This window comes from Delphinus delphis, chromosome 20 (assembly GCF_949987515.2).
Source record: "Delphinus delphis chromosome 20, mDelDel1.2, whole genome shotgun sequence".
NCBI lineage: Eukaryota > Metazoa > Chordata > Mammalia > Artiodactyla > Delphinidae > Delphinus > Delphinus delphis.
The window spans coordinates 7,241,460-7,264,967 of NC_082702.1; the positions used below are offsets into that span (position 1 = coordinate 7,241,460).

The window sequence follows — 23,508 nt, forward strand, 5'->3', positions numbered from 1 at the left end:
CTAGGAATGTGGGCAGCCTCTAGAAGTAATAAGAATCCTGGGGGATTCATTTAGGAGATGTCAACATTCATTTAGGAGATGACTTCCCTGGTGGTCTAGTGGTTAAGACTCTGCACTTCCAATGCAAGGGGTGCAGGTTCGATCCCTGGTCGGGGAAGTAAGCAGCCACATGCCCTGCAGCCTGGCCAAGAAAATATTAAAAAAAAAAAAGTTTAGGGTGGGCAGTTGGTGTTCCAACTGAGCTCATGAGAGCTCATGGGGCTGTTTGACTGGGATGGGCTTTGAATGGTTGGGTTTGGTGCGACTAGAGCTGGAAATGCAGTAAATTGGGCAGGTGTTGGGGCTTATATCTGATGTGGTGATTGTAACCGGGAATTCATGGTGGGGCCTGGAGATGGATGGGAACTTTTCTCCTCCTCTACCCTGACCCTCACCTCTCCCATCCCTGCCCAGCTCGAGAGCACGGCAGACACCACATCCCCAGCGCACACATCTTTATTAGACCAGATGTGGGATTCCCAAACCCAAACAGGCTGCTTCTGTCCTGCACCAGCGCAGCCATAGAGACCTTCCCCCTAGTTCCTGGGGAGACCAGCTCCCCTCTGGAAGGTGTCAAAAGTTAGTGGCTGTCGTGGGTGCCCTGGAGCCCCTGGTATGGCAGGGAAGAGAGTCACGGCTGTGCCCCGAGTCGTCCTCCCCTAACCCTCTGCGCTTAAGACGCTGCCCCTCCTGGAAAAGGGCGGCCACGTCCAACAATGCATCCTCGATGTGCTGCCCCAGCCGGTGGGAGTCCTGGAAGGAGAGATGTGTCACGTCCAGGAGAAGCTGGGAGAGGAGCTCCCAGGGGCTGAGAAACAAGAGGTCTGGGGTCCCCGTTCCTGGGTCTGAGGGGTGAGGGGTTTGGGTATTAGGACTCCTGGATCATGGGATGGTCGGGAGATGGGAGTCTGCGCTCCTACGAGAGCAGGGAAGTGGGAGTCCTGAGGGAGGAAGGGGCGGGGGTGGGTTAGTCTCACCGTTCTTGTGCTTGATTTTTTGCTGGAGATGTGGAAGGTGATCACATCATCCCCCATGAAGATGTAGGAAACACCATAACCATGGTCATCAGCCTTGACAGGGACAGAGTGAGGGCAACAACATAGCCCCCGGTCCCCCTCCCCACCCCCCACTAGGTAGGAGTGCGGATGCCCAGCCCCCTCCTCCCTCCCTCAGGGCCCAGGTCCACTCACAGGCCCGAATCCACCACCAGAGGAAACATAGTCGGGGTAACTGTGGACGTCGAACAGGTGGATTTGCTGAACAGGAATCTGGCTGGTGGCCAGCTGCCACTGCTCCGAGTGAACCTGAGGGACAGAAGTCGGTCACGTGTGCAATAAAGACAAACTGACCGGCAAGTCCGCGCCGCCTCGGCTGAACTGCCTATTTCCCTTAAATCTGTGCCGTTCTGCCCCTCCGCTTCCTGACGTCACCCCTCTGCTCTTCTCCCTTTTGACCACACCCCTCTTTCCTTCTCCCACAACCCGCCCTCTCTCCTTGTCCCCCCTCCCCCAACTACGCCCCTCTCCCTTTCAACCCCTGACCCCGCCCCTCTCCTCTCTGACCACGCCCCTCGCGTTTCTTTCCATAACCACGCCCCTCTTTCCTGGCCCCTTTTCCCTCTCCGCTCTCTCCCTTTCTTTCCCGGGTCTCCCTAACTCTCTCCTCTGTTGATACCTCCATTTTCCAACATCACCCTCCTTTCCCGGAAGTGCCTCCCTTCTCCAGTGGTTTGCCACTTCCCTCTTTAACCCTTTCCCTGCACCCCAACCTGGTCCAGGAAGGGAGACTGCAGGTGGAGGAATTGGGAGACGATGTAGAGAGCAAAGAGGTGGCGGTCGACCCCCTGTCCACTCATCGCTGCCTTCAGCAGAGCTTGGTGCTTGTCTACCGCCAAGCGGAACAGGGCGAGGCACTGTGGGTCCTGGGGTCCCCGGGGAGGTCACAGGTCATGGAAAGACAGGAAGTGGGCTTACTGCTGAGGCCTGTCACACCCACCGGCCTCAGCCTAGCTTGCAACATCCCTGCAAGGCAGAGATATCAACTCTATTTTGCAGAAGGGAAACAGGCACAGAGAGGGGAAGTCATTTGCCCAGGGTCACACAGCAAGGCAGAATCAGGTGGATTCCCAGGGCTGTCTGACTCTAGGGCCCAAACTCCTTCCATTGAACCACAATACTTCGTAAGTTTGGGGGAGAGGGAACAGAGGTGCCTGGGGGGTTCTGAGCAGAGAGGTTATATAGGGAACATGAAGAATGGTACAAATGAAAGGCACAAGGTCACACAGAGGTTAAATAAAGAGACCTACATTGTGGAACCAGGGCTCCCTCTTGGGTGCTCCCCCAGTGCCCTCTGTGTGACCTCCATTAAAGCATGTATCACACTGTGCTGAACTACCTCTGTCTCCCCCCATCAGTGAGCTCCTTGAGGTCAGAGACCAGGCTTGGTTCCTCCCCTGTCCCATCACGGAGCTTGGACCTGAGAAGGTGCTCCTTAAAAGTTTGTAAATGTATGAATGAGTATGTGGAAATGACTGAAGCCTCAAACGAGGCCCACACCCACTGTCTTCTCTTTGTCCTCCATGGCTCTCACAAAGTTGCAGGCCTCCCTCGTGCAAGAACGCACCGTCTCTGTCCGCCCTTCCAGGAACAAGCGAGTCATGGTCGACTCATAAGTCAGGCAGAATTGACCCCTGTCCTGGGGACAAGGAGGAGAGGAGCCTGTCAGCTAGGCCCAGGAAGTCTTCACGGACTTGACCCCCCTCTGTCTGGACCTCCAGCTCCTCCTACCCATGGACATGTGATTGGGAGAGAGAAATCAAGATGGCGGACTCACCATGGCAATAACCAGAAGTCATTAAAGGGGTCAATGCGGCGGGTCTTGGGGGCCCAGGTGAACTGAGGTCCTGAGAGGGGGTGGGGGTCGGGAACCCAACTGACCCGAAAGTAGGCCAGCTGCAAGGCCATCTGGATGAAGCTGTCTGAAGAGAGATGCCAGCGTTTGATGAAGCTCTTGCCGAAGTGGGAGAAGGGGAAGACGTGGCAGTCGATGTTTCCAGACAAGGTCTTGGCTCCCCTCAGGGCTAGAGAGATGGATAGATGGATCTGCCAGAGAAGGAGGAGGGAGGAATGGCCAGGGGTTACAGATAGGGGTAGGTCAGAGCTGGGAATGGGGCTGGAAGTGAGGGGAATGGAGTGAGGTTGGGGTGGAATATGGAAAAGGGGACAAAGAAGGGAATGGAGCTGAAGGGCTAAAGATGGGGCTGGCAGTGAAGGTCAGGATAGGATTGGGGCTGGGGATAGGGATAGGATGGGGAATGGGGTTGAAAATGAGGACTGAATTGGAGCTGGGGTTGGGGTTGGGACTGGGTATAGGATGGGATATGAGTTAGGGTTGGGTATGGGATGGGGTTAGGGTTGAGGATGGGGTTAGTGTTGGGTATGGGATGGGGCTAGGGTTGAGGATGGGGTTAGGGTTGGAGATGGAATTGAATTAAGAATAGCGATGGAGTTGGGGATGGAGATGAGTTTGGTGTGGAGATGAAGTTGGGTTTGAGTGGGGATAGAACTAAGTTGACATCGGGGATGGAGATGGGATTGGGGTTGAGCGTGGGGCTGGGTGGTGGGAAGAGGGTTAGTATGGGGTGGGTTTGCATTTGGGGTTGTGGTTGGGATGGGGTTAGACTGAAGATAGGGTTGGGGTTTGAAGTTGGGGCTTTTGGGGGGATGGGGTGTGGGTTTGGTGTTGGGTTAGGGATGGGGTTGATTTTTCAGTTGAGATTGCAGTGGGGATGAGGTTAGAGTCAAAGCCAGGAATTTGGGGACTTGGAAGAGAGGCCTAGAAACCAGGCCTAACCTTGTCTGGAAGGTCCCAGTGCAGCCGCTGGGGCTGGGGCAGTGAGAGGTCAGGGTGCCCCTTGCAGTGACCATCTGCCGCGTAGCCCAGCTGAAAGCATTCTGTGGCCAGAGTGAACTGTGTACAAACGGAAGCTGTCAGAGTCCCTTCCTCCCTCTGGACCAAGGGACATCTAACCAGGGACCTCTTTTCTTAAGTCCCTTCTTAAGGGGGTCAGGGACAATCCTTGAGAAACAGAAACGTCTGATGGTCACAGGTGGGTTCTTGGGGTCATACTCATTGAGAGCAAGGCTAATACTAATACTCGGTGCTTACTGCCCTTGTACTTTTCTGACAGGCGGATAAAGAGCCACCAGTGGCTGCCCCAGCCCTCCCAAGACAACCCCCGCCATGATCCTAGGACAGGAGAGAGAAAGCTGGGCACAGCATGGGCTTCTAGGGCTCAGCATTCCTTCTGATTGAGTGGTACCCAGGCCCTGCTGGTGGTTAAATGTTTTAAATCAGTCCTGATGGGGCACCTACTATGGGCCAGCCTCCCACTTAATTTCTCCCTAGAAAGAAGGGATTAAGATCCCCATTTTGACATTAGAAATAAAGGAGGAGAAGAACCTCTCACTTTATGCCTTAGACTTTCCATTTCTCTTTATCTTACTCTACGTGACATCTCTTTGTTCAAAGTCAATATGCAGAGATGACAGATGACAGGCAGTGTCTTGAGGGTCTGAGGTTAAATTGAATTGAGAGTGTCATTTACCAATATAATCAAAGGCAAATTCCCATTTTATAAACAATAAACAGGCACAGAAGACTCAGTGCTTACCTGGGGCTGCTCTCAAGATCTGGAAGCAACCTCCCTTCCCCTCATACATGCCTAATCCGCACCCTGGATCCCAGCTAACCCCTCATGCAACACCACGGAAGACTGGGAAACTGGTGGGGTGCAGACACCACCCCTTATGATTTAGGTACTAAGTGAAACAGAGAAAAGAGAGATGCTAAGGTTCTCAGGACTGGAGTGGAGCTTAAAGATAAAAGAAAATCCAACCTTTTCACCTGATGAAGCAGAAACTGAGGCTCAGAGGAGGGGAGTAACTTGCTGAAGGTCACACAGCAAACCAGAGCTGGGAGATAGGTCTGACCCAGTGCGAGTATGATACGGTTGGTCACACTCTGGTCTCAGAGCATTCTGGATTCTTATTCTCGCTCTGTGACTCTGGGCAAATCACTTCCCTTCTCTGAGCCCCACATGCCCATTCATCAAAGAAAGGTCATAGGGACTTCCCTTGTGGTCCAGTGGTTAGGACTCGGCGCTTTCACTGCTGGGGCCCAGGTTCGATCCCTGATTGCGGAACTCAAGCCATGTGGCACGGCCCAAAAAAAAAAGAGAGAGAGAGGGCTTCCCTGGTGGCGCAGTGGGTGAGAGGCCGCCTGCCGATGCAGGGGACACGGGTTCGTGCCCCGGTCCGGGAAGATCCCACATGCCATGGAGCAGCTGGGCCCATGACCTGTGGCCGCTGAGCCTGCGCGTCCGGAGCCTGTGCTCCGCAACGGGAGAGGCCACAACAGTGAGAGGCCCGCGTATCGCAAAAAAAAAAAAAAGAGAGAGAGAGAGAGAGAGAGAAAGAAAGGTCATAATCCCAGACACCCTTTTTTGCTGCGGGGCGACGCTGGTCTGGTCTCTGCCTCTCTCTGAGCCTCCGTTTTTCCTCTGACCTTAAGGCACTGGAGAAGAAGGTCTTTGGAGATGGGCGGGGGGTGGGGGGCAGCCCGCAGGGTGTGGCCGGCCAGCTGCCATACCTCCCACATGTGTCCTGAGATGGGGCAGTCAGCCCACGAGTGCTCCACGCTGAGGCCCAACTTCCCGTTGGAGAAGACGATTAAGGAGAAGGATTTGTCAAACCAGCTGCGGGGGGAGAGTTCAGAGTATTCACCAAAGAGGCCAGGAGGGACGTCGGGGGGCTCTCTGTGAGAACTCAGGGGGTTTCCGTGGGGAGATCTAGGAATCAGGCCTGGGGTCCTGGTATGGGGAGCTCTAAGAAGGTGGAGGTACTGATGGTCTCTGAGATGTGTCTCAGGTTTGGAGAGTTCAGGGCTTTTGAAAGAATGTGATAAAAAAAGTTCAGGGTTTACGGATGCTGAGAGCTTAGGCGGACTCTCCCAGGAGCCTCAGAACTCAGAGTGGTGCCTGGTGGGCATCAAGGAAGTTGTCTGAAGATCTCTACGTAGGCAGGGTCCCAGGTGTGAGGTCCTGGGTTTGGGGTGCCTGCATTAAGGTCTGAGGATTCCATAGTTTGCAGTTCTGAGTCTGAGGTCCCCAGGCTTGGGGTCTAGCTGCAGGTCTCTGGGTCTAGGGGTCCCAGGTTTGGCATTTGTTAATCCTCATATCTGGGGTCACTGGGTCTGAGATTCTGAGTCTGGAGTCCCAGGTCTAGAGTTTCTCAAGGTCTGAGGGTCCAGGTCAGGGGTTTGGTGGTCCTTAGATCTGTGGTTCTGGATCTGGGGTCCCAGGTCTAGCGGTTATCTGCTTCAGAGGTCCCCAGGTCTCAATGCATTGGGTCTGGGGTCACAAGTGGGGTGGGGTCCAAATCCCCAGGCTGACTCACCGGTCGTGGCCCCTACCGGCCAGCAGGGCGTGGGCGTAGGCGTCTAAGGAAGCTGCGGGGTCCTCCCTGGTGAGCCCCGCGGGCTCAGAGTCGAGTGATACAAAGAAAGCAGCCCCTTCGACGGCCTCCAGGGCCTCCTGGGCCTGGGTCTTCAGGGACCTCCGCACCTGGGCCCACATGTCCCTGTCGGGGGAGTGCCTGAGTTCCGGCTGACTCTCTACCCTGCCCAGCCTCCACCCAGCCTGCAACCTCAAGATGCTGGCTGGGCCTCCGGGCCCCCAGATCTGTGACCCTCACCTTGGAGCAGCGGTCAAGGCCGCCAGATGCTCCTCGTGGGGGCAGGCAGGAGAGGGGTCGTCCAGGATTCGCTGGAACTGCTGCTCCAGGGCCCGTGGGGAAAGCAGGCCGCTTTGGGTGTGGGTCCCCACGCGGAAGAATCGGCCCCGGTGGAAGACGGCCACGTGTCTGCTGTCACGGAGGTGGCGGATGTGGTCTAGGGGTGATACATTATAAGAATAACGTGCTCTGTGATGACCTAGATGGGTGGGATGGGGGCGGGGGTCCAAGAGGAAGGGGGTATATGTATACATATAGCTGATTCACTTTATTGTACAGTAGAAACTAACACAACATTGTAAAGCAGTTATACCCCCCCAAAAAAGAATAACGACCTTTATTAGGCACTTTACCAAGTGGCTTACACTGTCTGACACACTCCTTTAATCCTCACCACCCTAGGTACCCTTATTACCCCATTTTAGAGAAGAGGAAACTGAAGCTCAGAGAGGGTAATAATTTGCCCAAGGTCACACAGCTTGGGAGTTACAGAGTTGGTATTTGAACCCAGGCAGGCTAGCTCCAGAGAGCGTGCTCTTAGCCACTACACTGTTCTGCCTCTATCAGTGAGGAGGGGAGAGGGGGCTCACCTTTGTGGACCCCGGGAATTCGCGTGGTGTTGAATATCTTCTCATACTGGGCAGAGCACAAGGGCCGCATTCCCATCAGCAAAGTCTGCAGGAGGTCATGGGCCCATGAACTGCTTCCCAGGACCCATGTGGCCTCATGGTCTCAGGACCACAGCCTCTGTCCCCAGCCCGCGGGGACAGCCCTCTTACCGGCAGGATCTCCTGTCGGTTCAGGCGGTGGCGGTACAGGAGGAGGGCGTGGACCGCGTTCCCGGCACGGGCGGCCTGCACGGGAGTGGGCGTGACATACAGGAAGTCCTGCGGGCCGGTCCAGGGGATAGCAAAACGCCTGGGGTCAGGTTTGCCTCTGATGGGGGCACTGACCCCAAACACAGGTCTTGATCCCAACAGAGGCAGGATGGTGAAATCCAGATTGTGATTGAGGTCACTGACCCTAAACCCCACATTCTACCCAGACACCCCAACCCTAGACCCCAGAAACTATGAACCCCATCCCCGGCCCGGTGCCTAACCTCCTTCTCCCCTTCTCACCATCATATAATAGTTGCTATTCACCATCAGTGAGTTCCGGGAGCGCAGGTACACAAATTCTTCCCACCAGTCACTGACCTAGGAGTGGGGCAGAGAGACACAAAGCTGCGGTGGCTGGGGTCAAGGTACGGGGGGTGAGTGGGGGAGGGGAGCCCCCCAAAGACTTTACTATGTCAAATAGGGAGAGTGGAGCTCAATGAAGGAGGCATCAAGATCAATAACTAGCAATAGCCTAGAAGTCCATCGATGGGGGATCAGTTAGCTAAACCATGTAACCCTTGTGTTATGGAACACTTCACAGCTGTTAAAAATAAGTTACATCTGGACTTCCCTGGTGGTGCAGTGGTTAAGAATCCGCCTGCCAATGCAGGGGACATGGGTTCGAGCCCTGGTCCGGGAAGATCCCACATGCCGTGGAGCAACTGAACCCGTGCGCCACAATTACTGAGCCTCCACTCTAGAGCCTGTGAGCCACAACTACTGAGCCCGCGTGCCACAACTACTGAAGCACACGTGCCTAGAGCCCATGCTCTGCAACAAGAGAAGCCACCGCAATGAGAAGCCCGCGCACCGCAACAAAGAGTAGCCCCCGCTCACAGCAACTAGAGAAAGCCCGTGTGCAGCAACGAAGACCCAACGCAGCCAAAAATAAATGAATTAATTAATTTTTAAAAACGTTACATCTACATTACTGACAGAGAATGAGCACCAAGACAGGCTGCAGAGTGAAAAAGGCTAGGCACACAACAAGATATATGAAACTATCCCATCTTATTTAAAAAAATACTACTAAGGCCCAACCTGTTCACCAAGTGGATGAATAGACAACCAAAATGTGGTCTATCCATATGATGGAATGTTAATATAGAAAGGAATGAAGTTCTAAGTCTTTGGGGCCACAATGAAAACATTATGCTAAGTGAAATGACTCAGGCACAAAAGGACAAATAGTGTATGATTCCATTTCTATGAAAAATCTAAAATAAGCCAATTCAGAGAGACAAAGTAGAACAGAGGTTACCTGGGGCTTTGGGGAAGTGAGAATAGGGAGATTTTGCTTAGTGGACACAGAGTTTCTGTTTGGGATGATGAAAAAGTTCTAGAGAGAGATAGTAGTGATGGTTACACAACACTGTGACTGTACTTAGTACCACTGAATTGTACACTGAAAAATGGTTACAGTGACAAATTTTATATTATGTATATTTTATTTTATTTTTTTTGTGGTACATGGGCCACTCACAGTTGTGGCCTCTCCAGTTGCGGAGCACAGGCTCCGGACGCGCAGGCTCAGCGGCCATGGCTCACGGGCCTAGTTGCTCTGTGGCATGTGGGATCTTCCCAGACCGGGGCACGAACCCCTGACCCCTGCATTGGCAGGTGGACTCTCAACCACTGCGCCACCAGGGAAGCCCAATATATTATGTATATTTTAATCACAATTAAAATTATATATGATATTTGTTTTATATATATTAAATATTAATGTGTTATGATATATAACATATTACTAAATACTTTAAAATTATATGTTATAAATAAAAATTATATACTTAAATATATGTATATATCTCCCTGGGTATAAATATATGTATATATACACTCAGAAAAGACTCTGAGCAAAGTGTTTCTCACAGGCGATGGTGGGAGAAACAAGAATTAAAGGGAGGTAGTCAGAGAGGACTTGAATGTTTTCTAGATGTTTTTCTTTCTTCTATGTCATAGAATCGCGTAGAATCTATGAAGACATACATGTTTGCTTGCGTCTTAACGTTCATGGCATCCTACACTTCCTTACACTTAGACTAGGCAGGATGTAGTTGTCATTCCCCGGAAATGTGCAACATCTTCTGGAAAAATCCATAAGTTTCCAGCGAACGGTAGAAAAGTTCGATATATTGACCTAGCCAGGGGTTATCTGGTTATATGCATACATAAAACTTCATTAAGCTGTACATGTAAGATTTGTGTATTTTACAATACTATATGTATAATATTGTGGAATTCCCTGGCTGTCCAGTGGTTAGGACTCTGCACTTCCACTGCAGGGGGCATGGGTTCAATCCCTGGTCGGGAACTAAGATCCTGCATGCCCCTGTGGCCTGGCCAAAAATAAATAAATAAATAAATAAATAATTTGTAACATTATATGCATATCATGTACCATTTTTTTCAAAGAAAAACCTCACCAGCATCAAAGCTTGCTAAAGTCTATGACTCAGAAGAAAATCCTAGAGATCATTGTGGAGCAAGATTTTAACTTCCAGGAACCCAACTGTTGGGATGGGAGGTCGGGGAGGGGTGGGGCGGTAGGGGCGTTGGGGAAGTGGCGATGAATCAGAAAATCTCCAAAGCAAAAAAAAAAAAAAGAAAGAAAAAAGAAAATCTCCAAAGCAAAGCAAAAATTTATCTGGTTTTAATAAAGGCCACTTTAGTGCACTGCACCAATGGCTTTAGGTACATCATAGGATCTTTCAGGAAATGCTACATTGTCAAGGTTCTTACTGTGTTCCTGACAACACAGAGGATGAAGCTGTGCAGAAAGTAGGAAGATACGGACAAGTCTGAGTCAAAAAGCAATTGAGAAGAGATGGATTCTGAGCGTGAAAGTCTTAGGGATGCTTAAGCCAATTTATTACAATTTACATTTCCATTTTTCTGAGCTTGCTTGGGAGTGATAGTTGATACAAATCTATGTCTAAGTAAGCCTTCTGAGCTGTTTTAACGTATACAGTTGATTCTTATTACTCGCGGTCGTTATGTCCTGTAAAGTGGCAGTGAACGCTGATTAGCGAACACTGAGCCATTGTTCCAAGGGGAAATCAGGGTCAGGTTCCTTCCAGCCCTGTTCCATCTCAGCTGGGAACGTGCACGGCGGGCAAGCCAAAATTTTTGCCATCCTGCGCATGTCCGTGAATGACTATGAAAGTGCCATGAATACTGATTTGGGGTTACAAATACATTTTAGCAAGTCAGCAAATCTGCAAATACAGAATGCATGAATAATGAGGATCGACCTATATAATAAGTGATAAGAAAGCACTGTGTTAGACTTTATTTTCCCTTAGTTGTCCATAAGATAATGGTGTATGTTATAACTGGCAGTGCCTTAGAGGTACAATGAAATATATATAATATGGTGTGTATATACATTATTTATATATAATAAACAACACATATTTATATAATTTATATATTATATAATTGCTACATTATTTATATGTGTATATATATATATTTTTTAAGAGCAGAATCTGGTCCAAGAGCATGAAGGGAAAAAAAAAAAACCCTTAAAACTAAGGCTTGTTGGGCTTCCTTGGTGGCACAGTTGTTAAGAATCCTCCTGCCAATGGAGGGGACACGGGTTCGAGCCCTGGTCTGGAAAGATCCCACATACCACCGAGCAACTGGGCCCGTGCGCCACAACTACTGAGCCTGCGTTCTACAGCCTGCGAGCCACAACTACTGAGCCTGCATGACACAACTACTGAAGCCTGCGCGCCTAGAGCCCGTGCTCCACAACAGGAGAAACCACCGCAGTGAGAAGCCCGCGCACCTCAACGAAGAGTAGCCCCTGCTGGCCGCAACTAGAGAAAGCCGTGCACAGCAACAAAGAACCAAAGCAGCCAAAAATAAATAAATTTATGAAAAAAAACCCACTAAGGCTTGCATAAAAAGAATGAAATATTGCCATTTGCACAACATGGATGGACTTAGAGATTATCATACTAAGTGAAGTAAGTCAAAGAAAGACAAATATTATATGGTATCACTTATATGGGAAATCTAAAAAAGTGATACATCTGTCTCTTCTTCCTACCTCCACCTCATCACATGCTGCCTGACAGATATTTGTGGCTTCCTACGGAATGGGAGGCCTGGAAGCCGCTTACAGGGTGACTCGCTTACTGGTGCTATGCCTCGGTTTCCCAAGGATCTCAACTCAGAGTGCGTTCTAGGGCTCTAGCTCCTGAAATCATAGTAGAAGCCCGTTTGGCGTCTTTGCCCAGACAGGGGAGAGGAAACAAGAACTGGGGGCGGGGCTTACAGACTCGGCAGGCCAGAGGAGGGGCTGAAATGTTGGAAGGGGCCCGGAATTCTGGTTTAAATATTGGAGGGTTGGGGGCGGAGCTCTGGATGTGGGCGGACCCTGGAGGCGGAGCTTAGATTATTGAAGAGCCGGGCTCAGAATGCGGGAGCACGGGGGGACGGGGCTCAAAAATGTTGGCACAGGATGGACGGGTTCCAGAATATGGGAGAGGAGGGAGGAGCTCAGAATATTGGATCCATCTGGGGCTGGGTTTAAAATATTGGAGCGTGGGGGCGGGGCTCAGAATGTTCTCATGTCTGGAGTGAAGCTCCAATCTTCGCTGGGCCTGGGGGTTGTGGGCGGGGCGAAAAACTGGCAGGGTTAGGAGGGCCGGCTCAGAACCTTTGCCTACAGGATGCTGTACTCACATAATTGGACGCCCACCAGGACTTGAGCTGAAGGTACCACTGCAGCAGTGACGCCTGCAGCCTCAGGAATTCCCGTGCTAGGGCCGCGGTCCAGTCGAAGTCCTCGTCGGAGAGGACGGGTCGGACAGACTCCAGATACTGAGCGGCAAGGAGGGGAAGACGGCAGGTCACACCCCACTGCTCAGCAGCCTCCCGCCCCATCCCCGGGTACCTGGCCCACCTTGCGCACGGTGTCCTGCACGGAGGGCACAGGCTGACGCGGCAGGGAGCGTTGGTAACTGAAGAGCATTGGGTGGCGGCCGGAGAAGATGCGAACCAGGGCCTGGCGGAAAATTAGTGGTTCATTAAACTCCTCACTGCAGCCCGGCAGCCAGGTGTTAGGGGTAGCGGGGTGGCAACCCACAGAGAGAATGGGGCAGAGAGAGTTTGAGCAGGGCTCTGCCCCTCGCATACCAGCCAGGTCTTTGTGCGTGAGGACGTGGCTCCGTGGGGTTGGAGGAGCCAGCCGTGGTAGGACAGAAGTAGCCTCAGGGCCACATGAAGCGTGAAGATCAGAGCTCCCCACAGACACGAAGCAAACAGCGCGGCCGCCAGGACCCCCCGAAGCCTGTGATGCTGTCCACCCCTGGGGTGGGGTGGGGTAGAGAAAAAGAGTATAGGCCTGGGTCTCCTGGCCTCAGAACACCCCTTGCCTCCAGCCCCACCCAGCGCCTGCCGTTCCTAACACGCTGACTCTGATCTTTTAGCTGTTGGAGGAATATCCTGTAGCATTAGAGTTGGTCAGAAAAAGTCCAGTTTCCTCATTTGTGAAGTGCTAGGTGTGATTTTTTTCTCGGTACACCCACCGTCTCCTCCCAGGACTGCGGAGACGCCAAGCTTCTAAAATCACTTCCCATGGAAATTGGCAGGTGCTTAATAAATAAGAGCTGGTATTTCTAGTGAAATATACCAGATCAAATTACACTGTAAGGCAGTGGTTCTCAATGTGTGGCCCGTGGACCAGCAGCATCAGGACCACCTGGGAGCTTGTTAGAAATGCAAATTTCTGGGCCCCATGATCTCCATCTCTTGGCGTTCAGGCTAGCAATCAGTGTTGTAACAAGCCTTCCAGGTGACTTCAATACAAACTCAAGTTCAGGAAATGCTGGTCTAAAGATACAGTAAATCAACATGTTTGCAAAGTTGCAATCAGACAGGCTGTGAGCAAATCCCACCTGGAGGACTCGGGGCAAGCCACTTCCCCTCTGTGGGTAAATCTAGCCTTCCTAGAAATTTCTATGTCTGATCCTGGATCTGCCCTTTGAGGCCGTCTGCACAAAGTTTGAACCTTCTTCCCCAGGAGGACTAATCCAAGAGTTAGAACCTGCCACCTCACCCACATCTGGTTTCCAAACCTTCCCCAACAACTATAGTAATTCAACCACTCCTATTTAATAACCTCCTAGTAATGTACTGAATATTCCACATGCATGATTTTGTTTAATTACTCCAACCACCCTAAGAAGCAATTATTATTATTCCCACATTACAGGTGAAGACCCTGACACCAAGAATGGTGAGGTCTCTTGCCCAAGACTACACAACTGTAGATTAGCAGAGTTCATACTTCCATTAGTATATATAACCATAACTGGATATTGTCTACTTTGCCACCATCCCCTTTAGCAAGAAGCAGCCAGGATGGAAAATGTACAGAGACAAGAGAGGAAATCACCTCCTTTTACTTGAGTCTGTACCTTTATTTATCTGACCCCAAGTAAGTCTCAAGGGTTACTTTTCTTTAAGGGGCATACATGCTGATAGAGAAACTTACTGGGTGGAGGGAAAGGGATTAGGAGGTTACTGGGCTGAAGTGGGAGACCTCACCAGTCTGGCAGCAACTCTTTGATTTTCTCCATCAGTCCTAAGGAAGGATCCAGCTGGAGGAACCAGGCAAGCTGGATTGCACTGAAGAGGAACAGCCAGCTGAGGGGGCTAGCAGGGAACACACCTGTGAGAAAATCGTTCTGCGGAGAGGAAAGGGCACCTATTCAATCAATTATCCCATCTGCTCAGCACCATTCTTAGATGTTGATTCAGCACTGAGCTGGGTGTACCAGACGCCGTGGGGAACAGACACATCTGGGTCTTGCCCCCAGGGAGGTCAGACCAGAATGGAGTACTAATGGCGATAGGATAGGGCAGGTTGCTCAGCCTGAAGGAGTCAGGGAGGGCTTCCTGGAGGGGAGGTTACTCCCAGGCAGGACCCCGAAGGTGAAACTGTCAAAAAAGCAAACTGGTATCCCCTATACAGCAGGGTCCAGAGCTCAGGAGCTGGCCATGGGATGACTGAGGAATGAATCAAAGTGTTGGGTAACTAATCAGACTCCCAGGGGAGCATGCTAGAGTTGACTAACATTTCCTTTTAAATTTTTATTTATTTATTTATTTATTTTGGGCTGCGTTGGGTCTTTGTTGCTGCCTGCGGGCTTTCTCTAGTTGCGGCGAGCGGGGGCTACTCTTCGTTGTGGTGCGCGGGCTTCTCATTGTGGTGGCTTCTCTTGCTGAGGAGCACGGGCTCTAGGCGCGCGGGCTTCAGTAGCTGTGGCACGTGGGCTCTAGAGCGCAGACTCAGTAGTTGTAGCTCACGGGCTTAGTTGCTCCACGGCATGTGGGATCTTCCTGGGCCAGGGCTCGAACCCGTGTCCCCTGCATTGGCAGGCGGATCCTTAACCACTGCGCCACCAGGGAAGCCCCAAGAGTTGACTAACATTTAATGAGCACTTACTACATGCCAGGTGCCATTTGCAAGGCTTAACTCTTTAATTAACTCCCAACAACCCCGTGAAGTAGGTACTAAGATGTTCTCCTTTTACAAAAGAAAACACGTAGGTTCAAAGTCACACAGAGAGCATGGTTAAGCCGGGATAAGAGCTGCTGTTGGTTTTGGCATCACCACCAGGGCTCAAGAAACCACTCCCTCTCCTCTTCCCACATTTTAATAACCAAGAAGGCCTCAGAGATCATGGTTTAGACCTTGGGCTCTGGAGTCCCCACCCTCTGCGTTCAGATCTCTGCTCTGTCACTACCTAGTAGAGTGACCGCAAGCAAGTGACTTTACCTCTCTGTCTCAGTTTCCTCATCTGTAGGATGGGAACAATCCCAGTACTTGGCTCATAGGGCTGTCACAAGGGCTGGATGAGGAAATATTCCACAAATGCTTACTGCAGTCCAACAACAGTGACAAGACAGCAAGATTCCTGCTCTCATGGGGGATAGAGACAATACCTACATAAGTAAAGGCTTTAGTGAAGTGGGTCGGATGACGAGAGGTGCTATGGAGAAAAACAAAGCAGAGGGCTCGGGGTGGGGGGAGCAGAATGGTAAATTGCATAGCTCATAGCCAGGCACACTGTAGGTGCTCAGTAATTATTATGATGATCCCCTCTGTTGCTAAGCTACTTCTCACTGGAGATGTAGTTACTTGGCAGTCTCCCTTTGGCTTGGCAGGAAAAGGTTACTGGCAAATGTGGTTATTTTTGTTGTTTAATTTTCTTTTTAAAAGAAATTTTCAGTTCTTCTATCTAGGGCTCTGTATTGCAATAGAACAGGGGCATCCTAATAACAGGAAATGTCTCCATAGCACTTCCCAAGTACAAGGAGCGTCATTAAATTATCTCGTTCCCCTGCCACTCAGTAAGATAGAAATTATTATTATCTTCATCATACGGGTGAGGAAACTGAGGAGATAGGAAGTTTGAAGAATTCCTCGAAGGCCACATGGCCAGGAAGTGGTGGAGGTAGGATTTGAACCCAGGTTCCCTGGCTCCAGGGTCCACTGTCAATCACTTAAACCATCCGGGATGCCTTGTGACCCTAATGCACCAGGATGAACCACAAGGTACCGAACTCTGAAGTCTGCCGTATCTCAGAATTTCATATTCATTTGGAAATGATTTCAGATGACACTCAAATCTCCTGCCAATGAACCACCCACTAAGTGCCGGATGCCGTGCCATATGCTTGGCCCAAGTGACCCACTGCACATAATTCACAACAGCTCTTTTGGCATAGATATTGAGATCCATTCTAGAAAAGCACCCCAGGATGGTGGGGCCTCAGCATGGACTCCAGAGCCAGACTGCTAATTCTAGCTCTGCCTCTACTTCTGCATCTTAGCAGCTGTGTGACCTGGGAAAAGTGAAAGCACCTCTCTGGGCTTCCGTAAAATGGGACTAATGATAGGCTTACCTTAGAAGGCCCTAATGGGACTTCCCTGGCAGTCCAGAGGTTAAGACTACATGCTTCCACTGCAGGGAGCGCGGGTTCGATCCCTGGTTGGGGAACTAAGACCCCACGAGCCGCGCGGCACAGCCAAAAACAAAAAGCCCTGATGAGGACCAGATGAGCAACAGAGTCAGAGGGCTTGGTTGGTACTGAGCCTGAGACACATTACTACCTAGTTTGATTTTAGAAATGAGAAAGCAGAAGCTCAGAGAAGTTACTAACATGCTGGAGGCTACACAGCACCTATGTGGCATGTAAGACAAGAATCGCGATGCTGGAGTGGTCACTTCTGTGAGCCAGGCCTTCTGCTAAGACAACTAATGCTTACAACAATCCCTTGAGGCAGGGACTGTCAAGGTTCCCATTTTTTAAGTGAAGAAAGTAAGGTTTAGGGCTTCCCTGGTGGGGCAGTGGTTAAGAATCCGCCTGCCAATGCAGGGGGCACGGGTTCGAGCCCTGGTCCAGGAAGATCCCACATGCCGCAGAGCAACTAAGACCGTGCGCCACAACCACTGAGCCTGCGTGCCACAACTACTGAAGCCCGCATGCCTAGAGCCCGTGCTCCGCAACAAGAAAAGCCACCAAAATAAGCCCATGCACTGCAATGAAGAGTAGCCCCTGCTCACCGCAACTAGAGAAAGCCCGCACGCAACAACAAAGACCCAAAGCAACCAAAAATAAATAAATAAAATAAATAAATTTTTAAAAAAGAAAAGAAAGGTTTAGCAATGAGTCTATGGAATTACAGCTCTGGCATTGCTGATGGCACAGCCCCCATCTTGGGACCAAGTTCCAGGAGCTACGGCTTCAGGGTGGTTCCTGGGGTCCCAGACTGGAGAGGAAGGATGTGAGAGCTCCACGTGACCATCAGGGAGAGAGGCAGCTATGTGACAGAAAGGCAAGAGTTGTCATTATTACAATTATCAATTAATACTAATATGAGGATCTGGTGGGGGCCATTTGCAACAGGTGACATGAGTCAGAAAAGAGCTTCAGAGGTGACTCAGATACAGGGGTGACAGTCAAAATATTCGACACAGCAACACCAGTCCAAATCCGTCTATAAGCATAGAAATCAGAACAGTGGTTGCCTCGCAGTGAGGGTGAGGTAGGGAGTGCTGGCTGGAAAGGAGCTCGAAGGAACATCCTAGAATGATGGCAGTGCTGTCTTGATGGGGAGTTGGTTACACAGGTATTATACAGGTTACAAAGATATTACAAAATTCAAGGACTGTACACTTAAAAACAATCTGTGCATTTTTCTGTATATAATTAGATCTTAGTTTAAATGTCTATTTATGTGTATATATATAAATGTGTGTATTTAACCACAGGTTAACATTTTAGCTGCTGGGTTGGCCTGAGGTGCAGGGGGTCCCAGGGGCGGGGTCTCTCTGGGAGTTTGGGTTAGTGGCTATTTATTCACTGGAGCAGATACATCTCTATTTTAATAACCATTTTAACAGCCAATATGGCCACAGAAGTGTGATCCACCCTGCTCAAATGTCTCGGCTTCCAGAGATCCTCCTGGGCTGCCCCCTGGTTTTATTATAACACCTCCATGCTCCCTCTTCCCTGCCTGCTTTATCTTCCTCCATAGCACGTCACCACCTAAAATACTCTATGGTTTGCTTGTTTATCTTCTTTATTGCCTTCTCCTCCAGCTTGATCAAGAGCTCCAGGAGGGCAGATCTGTCCGTCTTGCTCCCTGCCGTGTCCCCAGTGCTCCAAACAGTGCCAGGCCCTTAACAGATGCTCCACAGATTTTCGGTAAATGACGAACAATATTATAATCTAAAGCTAACACTTACTCAGCACTTGCCACGGGCCAAGCACCTGGCTCAGTGCTTACATGAACTCAAAACTGTCCTGTGAGGGAGGTGCTACCATCACTCCTGTTTCACACGTGGGGAACCTGAGTCTCAGAGCAACGCGCTTGCCCAAGGCCACACAGCTAGTCAGTGGCAGAGCCAGGATTCAAACTCAGTCCTGGCAGACCCCATAGGTGTTCAAGACCTGTGTTCACAGAAAGAGGGTGTGACCAGCAGGGAGAGTCCATACGTAGATGGTGCCAGAGTTCTAGAACCAGGGAGTCTCGGGCTGACCTGGGTGGGCCCTGGGTAGATGTGGGCATTCTAGGGCAAGGAGTTTGTCTTTTCCAGAGCTGGGGCAGCAGGGTTTGTGGTGATGGGTAACTAGACGATACAGACAGTGGAGGTTCACATCTCAGAACGGTAGGGAGGGTGTGCCACATATTGGAGAGGGTACTGGAGATTCACAGCAGGGGCAAGGAGGGGCCTCTCAGACCCAGTGGGTAAGGACTATGGCAAAGGGAGGCCTTCAGGATTGGGGTGTGGGCTACCCAAGATGTTGATCAAGCCATGGGGTTCTGGAATCGGAAGCACCTCGTTTAGAGGTAGAGATGAAAGGGAACGGTAAGTTCTAGGGACTTGATGAAAGGGACTGAGTTCTAGAAAGTGGAGTGAAAGTTGTGTTTGTGGGTGTGGGGAGAGGGGAAGGGCTTCCAGGAAGTGGGTACAAGAGGTAAAGGGCAGTTCCCAGTAGGTGAGGTTGAGGATCCCGGAAGTGAGCCATAGAGAACCCGGAAATGGCTTTAAGGGGTCCTGAAGAGACACCAAAATTCCCAGAAGGGGTGACAGGATCCCAGAAGTGGGACCACCAGGATGCCGGAAGGGAGCCTCAGGCATCCCGGAAGCAGGTAACTGGATTCCCGGAAGGAAACCAAGCCGCAGCCCTCCTCACCCAGAAACGGGACAGATGCCTTTTCCAAGAGCGCAGTCCGGAGAGGTAGATCTCCTGCAACATCGGGGCACTGAGCTCCACTTCTCCCGCGTCCGAAGTCAGCGAGGGTCGGAAGCCCACGGCCTGGTGCGCTTCAGCCATGTCACGCTACAGCCCTGGGAGGAGGACAGAGGGTCATTCTCCAGACCCCCAGCCCCTTCTCCGCAGACCCAGGGACATAGGACGCCAGCTCACCCTTCCCTAACCACCTGAGGGGTCTTGAGGGTCCTGGCCGAAGACTCCGGTATCGGGAGGACTTCAGTTGGGGACCTCTGTGAACACACAGAAAGGCAGGAGGGATAATTTGCGGGATAATAGCCCTTTTGCGGCTATTCTGAGAACATGGTGCGGGGACAGTGCCCCCCCCCCCGCAAGGGCCTTTCAAGATTCGGGGTTCGGGGCGGGAAACTGGTCCAGGGTGAGTTGCGGGATCTCGGGAAAAACATTAGTCCTAAACCCATTTGAAACGAACACCTGCCGGACGTTGGCATTGTCCACTCCATTTCCGCTTCCCATTCCAAGGCTGGGGCTGGGGGGTGGGAGTGAGGAGGGATTTGGGTGGGGGTTCTCTATAAATTCATACGCTCTGGGGTAGCCCAGCGTCCCCTCCCCCCGCCCCCGGGCTGAAGTGGATGCGGGGGGAAGCACCCTACTGCGCATGCCTCGCGGGCAGGGATGCTGAGGCTGAGAGCAGAGGCGAGCGTCGAGGACAAGTGATGGAGAGGCCCGCACTCCCAACCCAAGACACAATCCTTCAGCCCCCGCAGGAGCTCGGGCCCCTCCAGTCCGGCACTTACCACGCTGAGTCAGGGGTCCGCCGATCGGATCCTGGAGACCAAGCCCGAGTACACCCCCCCGACCCCCGATTTAGAGCGCCGGACTCAAGCCTCCCACTTGCATATACCCAATCCCAGTGACTGTGAGTCCAAGACTTGGTCGATGGGCCTCCGGAGCACCTGTCCGCCTCCAACTATCCAACATCCAGGAACCCGAATTTCTGTCTAACGGGTGCCTCGCCGGGTATTCAAGTCCCAGGTTTTAACCCCGCCCCCTTCCAATCTTCTATCCCCGCCCCCTTCCAATCCCCACGCTCAGTTCCCGCCCCCTTCGAATCCCAGCGTCCAATCCCCTCCTTCCGTTCGATTCCCAGCCCACAGACTCCTACCCGCCTGATTCTCCACCATTGGGCCTCCCCCGTTCTACGCAGCACTTCTCCTCCGAACCCGTTTCTTCGGCTCTCCAGTCCACTCTTTGTCTCTCTTCTTTCTCTTTGAGGAAGGAAGCTCAGCTTGGAACTCACAGCCCACGCGCGTGGGAGCCAGAGTGAATCTCAGCCCTACCACCCAGGAGAGGGGGGAGGACTGCTTTGGGGTCAGGTCGGCCCACCAAAACCACCCACGGAAGATGCAGCTGCAGGGATTAAGTTGGCGTGGAGGTGCTACAGCAGATTGGATTCAAGTTAGTCAGAGGGACTTCCGTGAAGGGAAAAGTGCATGGGTAAAGGTGAGGGGCTCAGGGACCGAGCTCAGATTGGGAGGCCAGAATGGGCACAGACAAGCAGAGACTGAAACATGGAACTCTCGTTTTATTCAGCTCTGGACGTTAATATTCTTTGTCCGTGCTGGGTCCGGTGTGCACGTGGTCCAGCCCAGTCGCTGCCTGGGGAGAGCCCAGGAGGTGGAGTTAGGGGAAAAGAAACTTGGGGTCACGGCCCCGATACACAGATGGGTAGACTGAAGCCAGCGGACTAGCAGAGATGTGCCCAACATCACCCAGAGAGCCGGGCACTGCGCTGGCCTCCTTGCCTCAGGCTGGGGTCCTGGAGACGCAGCAGGAGTCTGGCCGCGCGCCGCCGGCGGCGCCCATAGCTGTGGGGATCCTGAGGCTCGCGGCCCGCCTTCCCTGAGAGCTCCTTGGTGGAGGCAGAGCGGAGCCAGTATATGATCTCTGCCAGGCGGTGCGTCTGGCACGTGCCCAGTGAACAGAGGTGCCTGTGCTGCTGGGAGACCTGGCGCTGGGGCCGCCTGGGGATGGAGCGTGAGAGAAAAGCGGGTTCAAACAATCCACTCGAGAAATGGAGCCCTGTGGGCGACCCAGAACTCCGAGATTGGCGGGCGCGTTTCCTGATCAACTTCCGATTCCACCGAAGCGGAAAACCGCCTAGAGAGGTCGCACGCCCCTCGCGGTCTCTCTCCGGCTGTGTCCCCGCTGACACCGGCGTTTCTCACCTGCCCGCGGAGTCCGGGTCCCCCAGGGTGGAGGAGGCGAGGAGCAACTGCAGGAGGATGTGGGCGGTCATCGTGGGGGTGGGGCGGGCGGGGTCCGAGAAACCGGTGGGTGAAGCGGCTCCTCTGGGCTGCTGCCCCACCCCCTTCCCGGGCCTGGAAAATGCCCCCTGAGCGCCTGCTTCAGTGCGAGGAATCCGGGCGTCCCCACTTCTCAGGCCGAGAAAACGGAGGCCAAGAGCCACACCACGCCAGAAGGGCAGGATTAGGATCCGGACACCCACCTCCCGCACCGCGGCCACGGAGCCCTCACGGGTCCCGCCGAGGTGCTATCTACGCCCCTGGGAAGCCTCGGGAGACGCGACCCCTTTAAGGCGGAGAGAGGAGGGGCGGGGCAGCTGACACCTGCAAGTGACGTCGCAGCTTCTGGCTTCCAGGAAAGGGGTGGGAGCGGGGAAGCGCTAGGCTATTTAGATGCGAACTCACCCACATCTCTGTCAGGGACCAGACTAGCGTTAAGTCTCAGGGGACAGGCGACTTCCAGAGAGGGGGCTGGGCAATGTGGGACATTGGCAATTGGGACAGGTGGCAAAGACAGCCAACTGAAGTTGTAGAGTCTGAGCCCTAACACCCTCCTGGTAGAAGAGGAATAGGTGTAGACGGGTGTGGGGTGCAGGCAGGCCTAGAGCTCCAGCTGTACTGAAGCAGGTGTAGGAGGGCCATGGAAAGAAAAGCCTGGGATTCCGTCTCCGGTGATCCAGGTCGTGTGGACAGAGACCTGGGGGACCAGCTACTCGAGAAAGGAAGGGCAGGCACATGTAGACACCATGTCGGCAGCAGGGGCTGAAAAGACAGCCCCTGGGGAGTTGTGAAGCAGGGTAGTGGAGCCTCAATGTGCATCTCTGTGAAGTGTGGCAGAGGGTGGGAACCCCCCCGAGCTCCGAGCCAGGATGGGGGAGGTAGCAGGCACCCACCCCCACAAAGAACTCTATCCCCGGACTTCCCTGGTGGTGCAGTGGTTAAGAGTCCGCCTGCCAATGCAGGGGACACAGGCTCGAGCCCTGGTCCCCTGGTCTGGAAAGATCCCACATGCAGCGGAGCAACTAAGCCCATGCGCCAGAACTACTAAGCCTGCGCTCTAGAGCCCGTGAGCCACAACTACTGAGCCCGTGTGCCACAATTACTGAAGCCCGCGTGCCTAGAGCCCATGCTCCACAACAAGGGAAGCCACCACAAAGAGAAGCCCGCGCACCACAACGAAGAGTAACCCCCACTCAGCACAACTAGAGAAAGCCTGCGCTCAGCAACAAAGACCCAATGCACACAAAAATAAATAAATAAAAGAACTCTATCCCCCTCCATCACCCCCCCGACTCAGTTTCCCCAGATGGAGAGGGCAGGGCAGTAGTCACTGCCAGTCAGCCCTGGTTTGGCCTTGGAGGGTCCTGGACAGGAAAGAACAGCCAGAGAGGAACAATGCGTGTGATGGGGGAAGGCGGGAAAGAGAGCTTTCTGGGGAACTTAAGGGCCCAGCTGTGCCGGGAACCCACACCCCAGCCCTCGCCCAGCCCAGCAGGGCAGCTGGGAGCAGAAGTCTGGCCCAGTGGGGACAAGAGGGACCAGGGCCTCAGGAGGCCCGAGAGGGAGGTGGGGGGAACAGACCCCGAGAGCCAGTGGAGAAGGCCCTGCGAGTGACCTGAGGGCAGAGGTGGGCCAAAGACTTGAGAGCAGGGCTGTGGAACCCCAGAGACGGCCGGGGGTGGGGTGGAGGTGTAGTAAGACCAAGAGACACAGAAGTGGTGACAG

At 52.5% G+C, this 23,508-nt stretch overlaps 2 protein-coding genes across 2 annotated transcripts; both read right to left on the reverse strand.

Moving 5' to 3' along the window:
• Nucleotides 1-485: 485 nt before the first annotated feature.
• On the reverse strand, nt 486-20,340 carry CPT1C (carnitine palmitoyltransferase 1C). Its single transcript, XM_060000011.1, has 20 exons — nt 20,275-20,340; nt 19,687-19,749; nt 19,439-19,593; nt 14,276-14,415; nt 12,863-13,034; nt 12,630-12,731; nt 12,410-12,547; nt 7,952-8,029; nt 7,610-7,717; nt 7,421-7,505; nt 6,792-6,987; nt 6,495-6,677; nt 5,689-5,794; nt 3,892-4,008; nt 2,976-3,140; nt 2,599-2,733; nt 1,808-1,960; nt 1,230-1,343; nt 1,017-1,109; nt 486-792 (listed from the first exon to the last, which is right to left on the reverse strand). The coding sequence occupies exons 3-20, from the start codon at nt 19,577-19,579 to the stop codon at nt 613-615; spliced, it is 2,406 nt and encodes an 801-aa protein (XP_059855994.1). The 5' UTR covers nt 19,580-19,593; nt 19,687-19,749; nt 20,275-20,340; the 3' UTR covers nt 486-612.
• A 366-nt stretch (nt 20,341-20,706) lies between these two features.
• Nucleotides 20,707-23,504, reverse strand: ADM5 (adrenomedullin 5 (putative)). The gene is made up of 2 exons (XM_060000016.1): nt 21,706-23,504; nt 20,707-21,501 (listed from the first exon to the last, which is right to left on the reverse strand). The coding sequence occupies exons 1-2, from the start codon at nt 21,774-21,776 to the stop codon at nt 21,246-21,248; spliced, it is 327 nt and encodes a 108-aa protein (XP_059855999.1). The 5' UTR covers nt 21,777-23,504; the 3' UTR covers nt 20,707-21,245.
• Between the last annotated feature and the right edge of the window lie 4 nt (nt 23,505-23,508).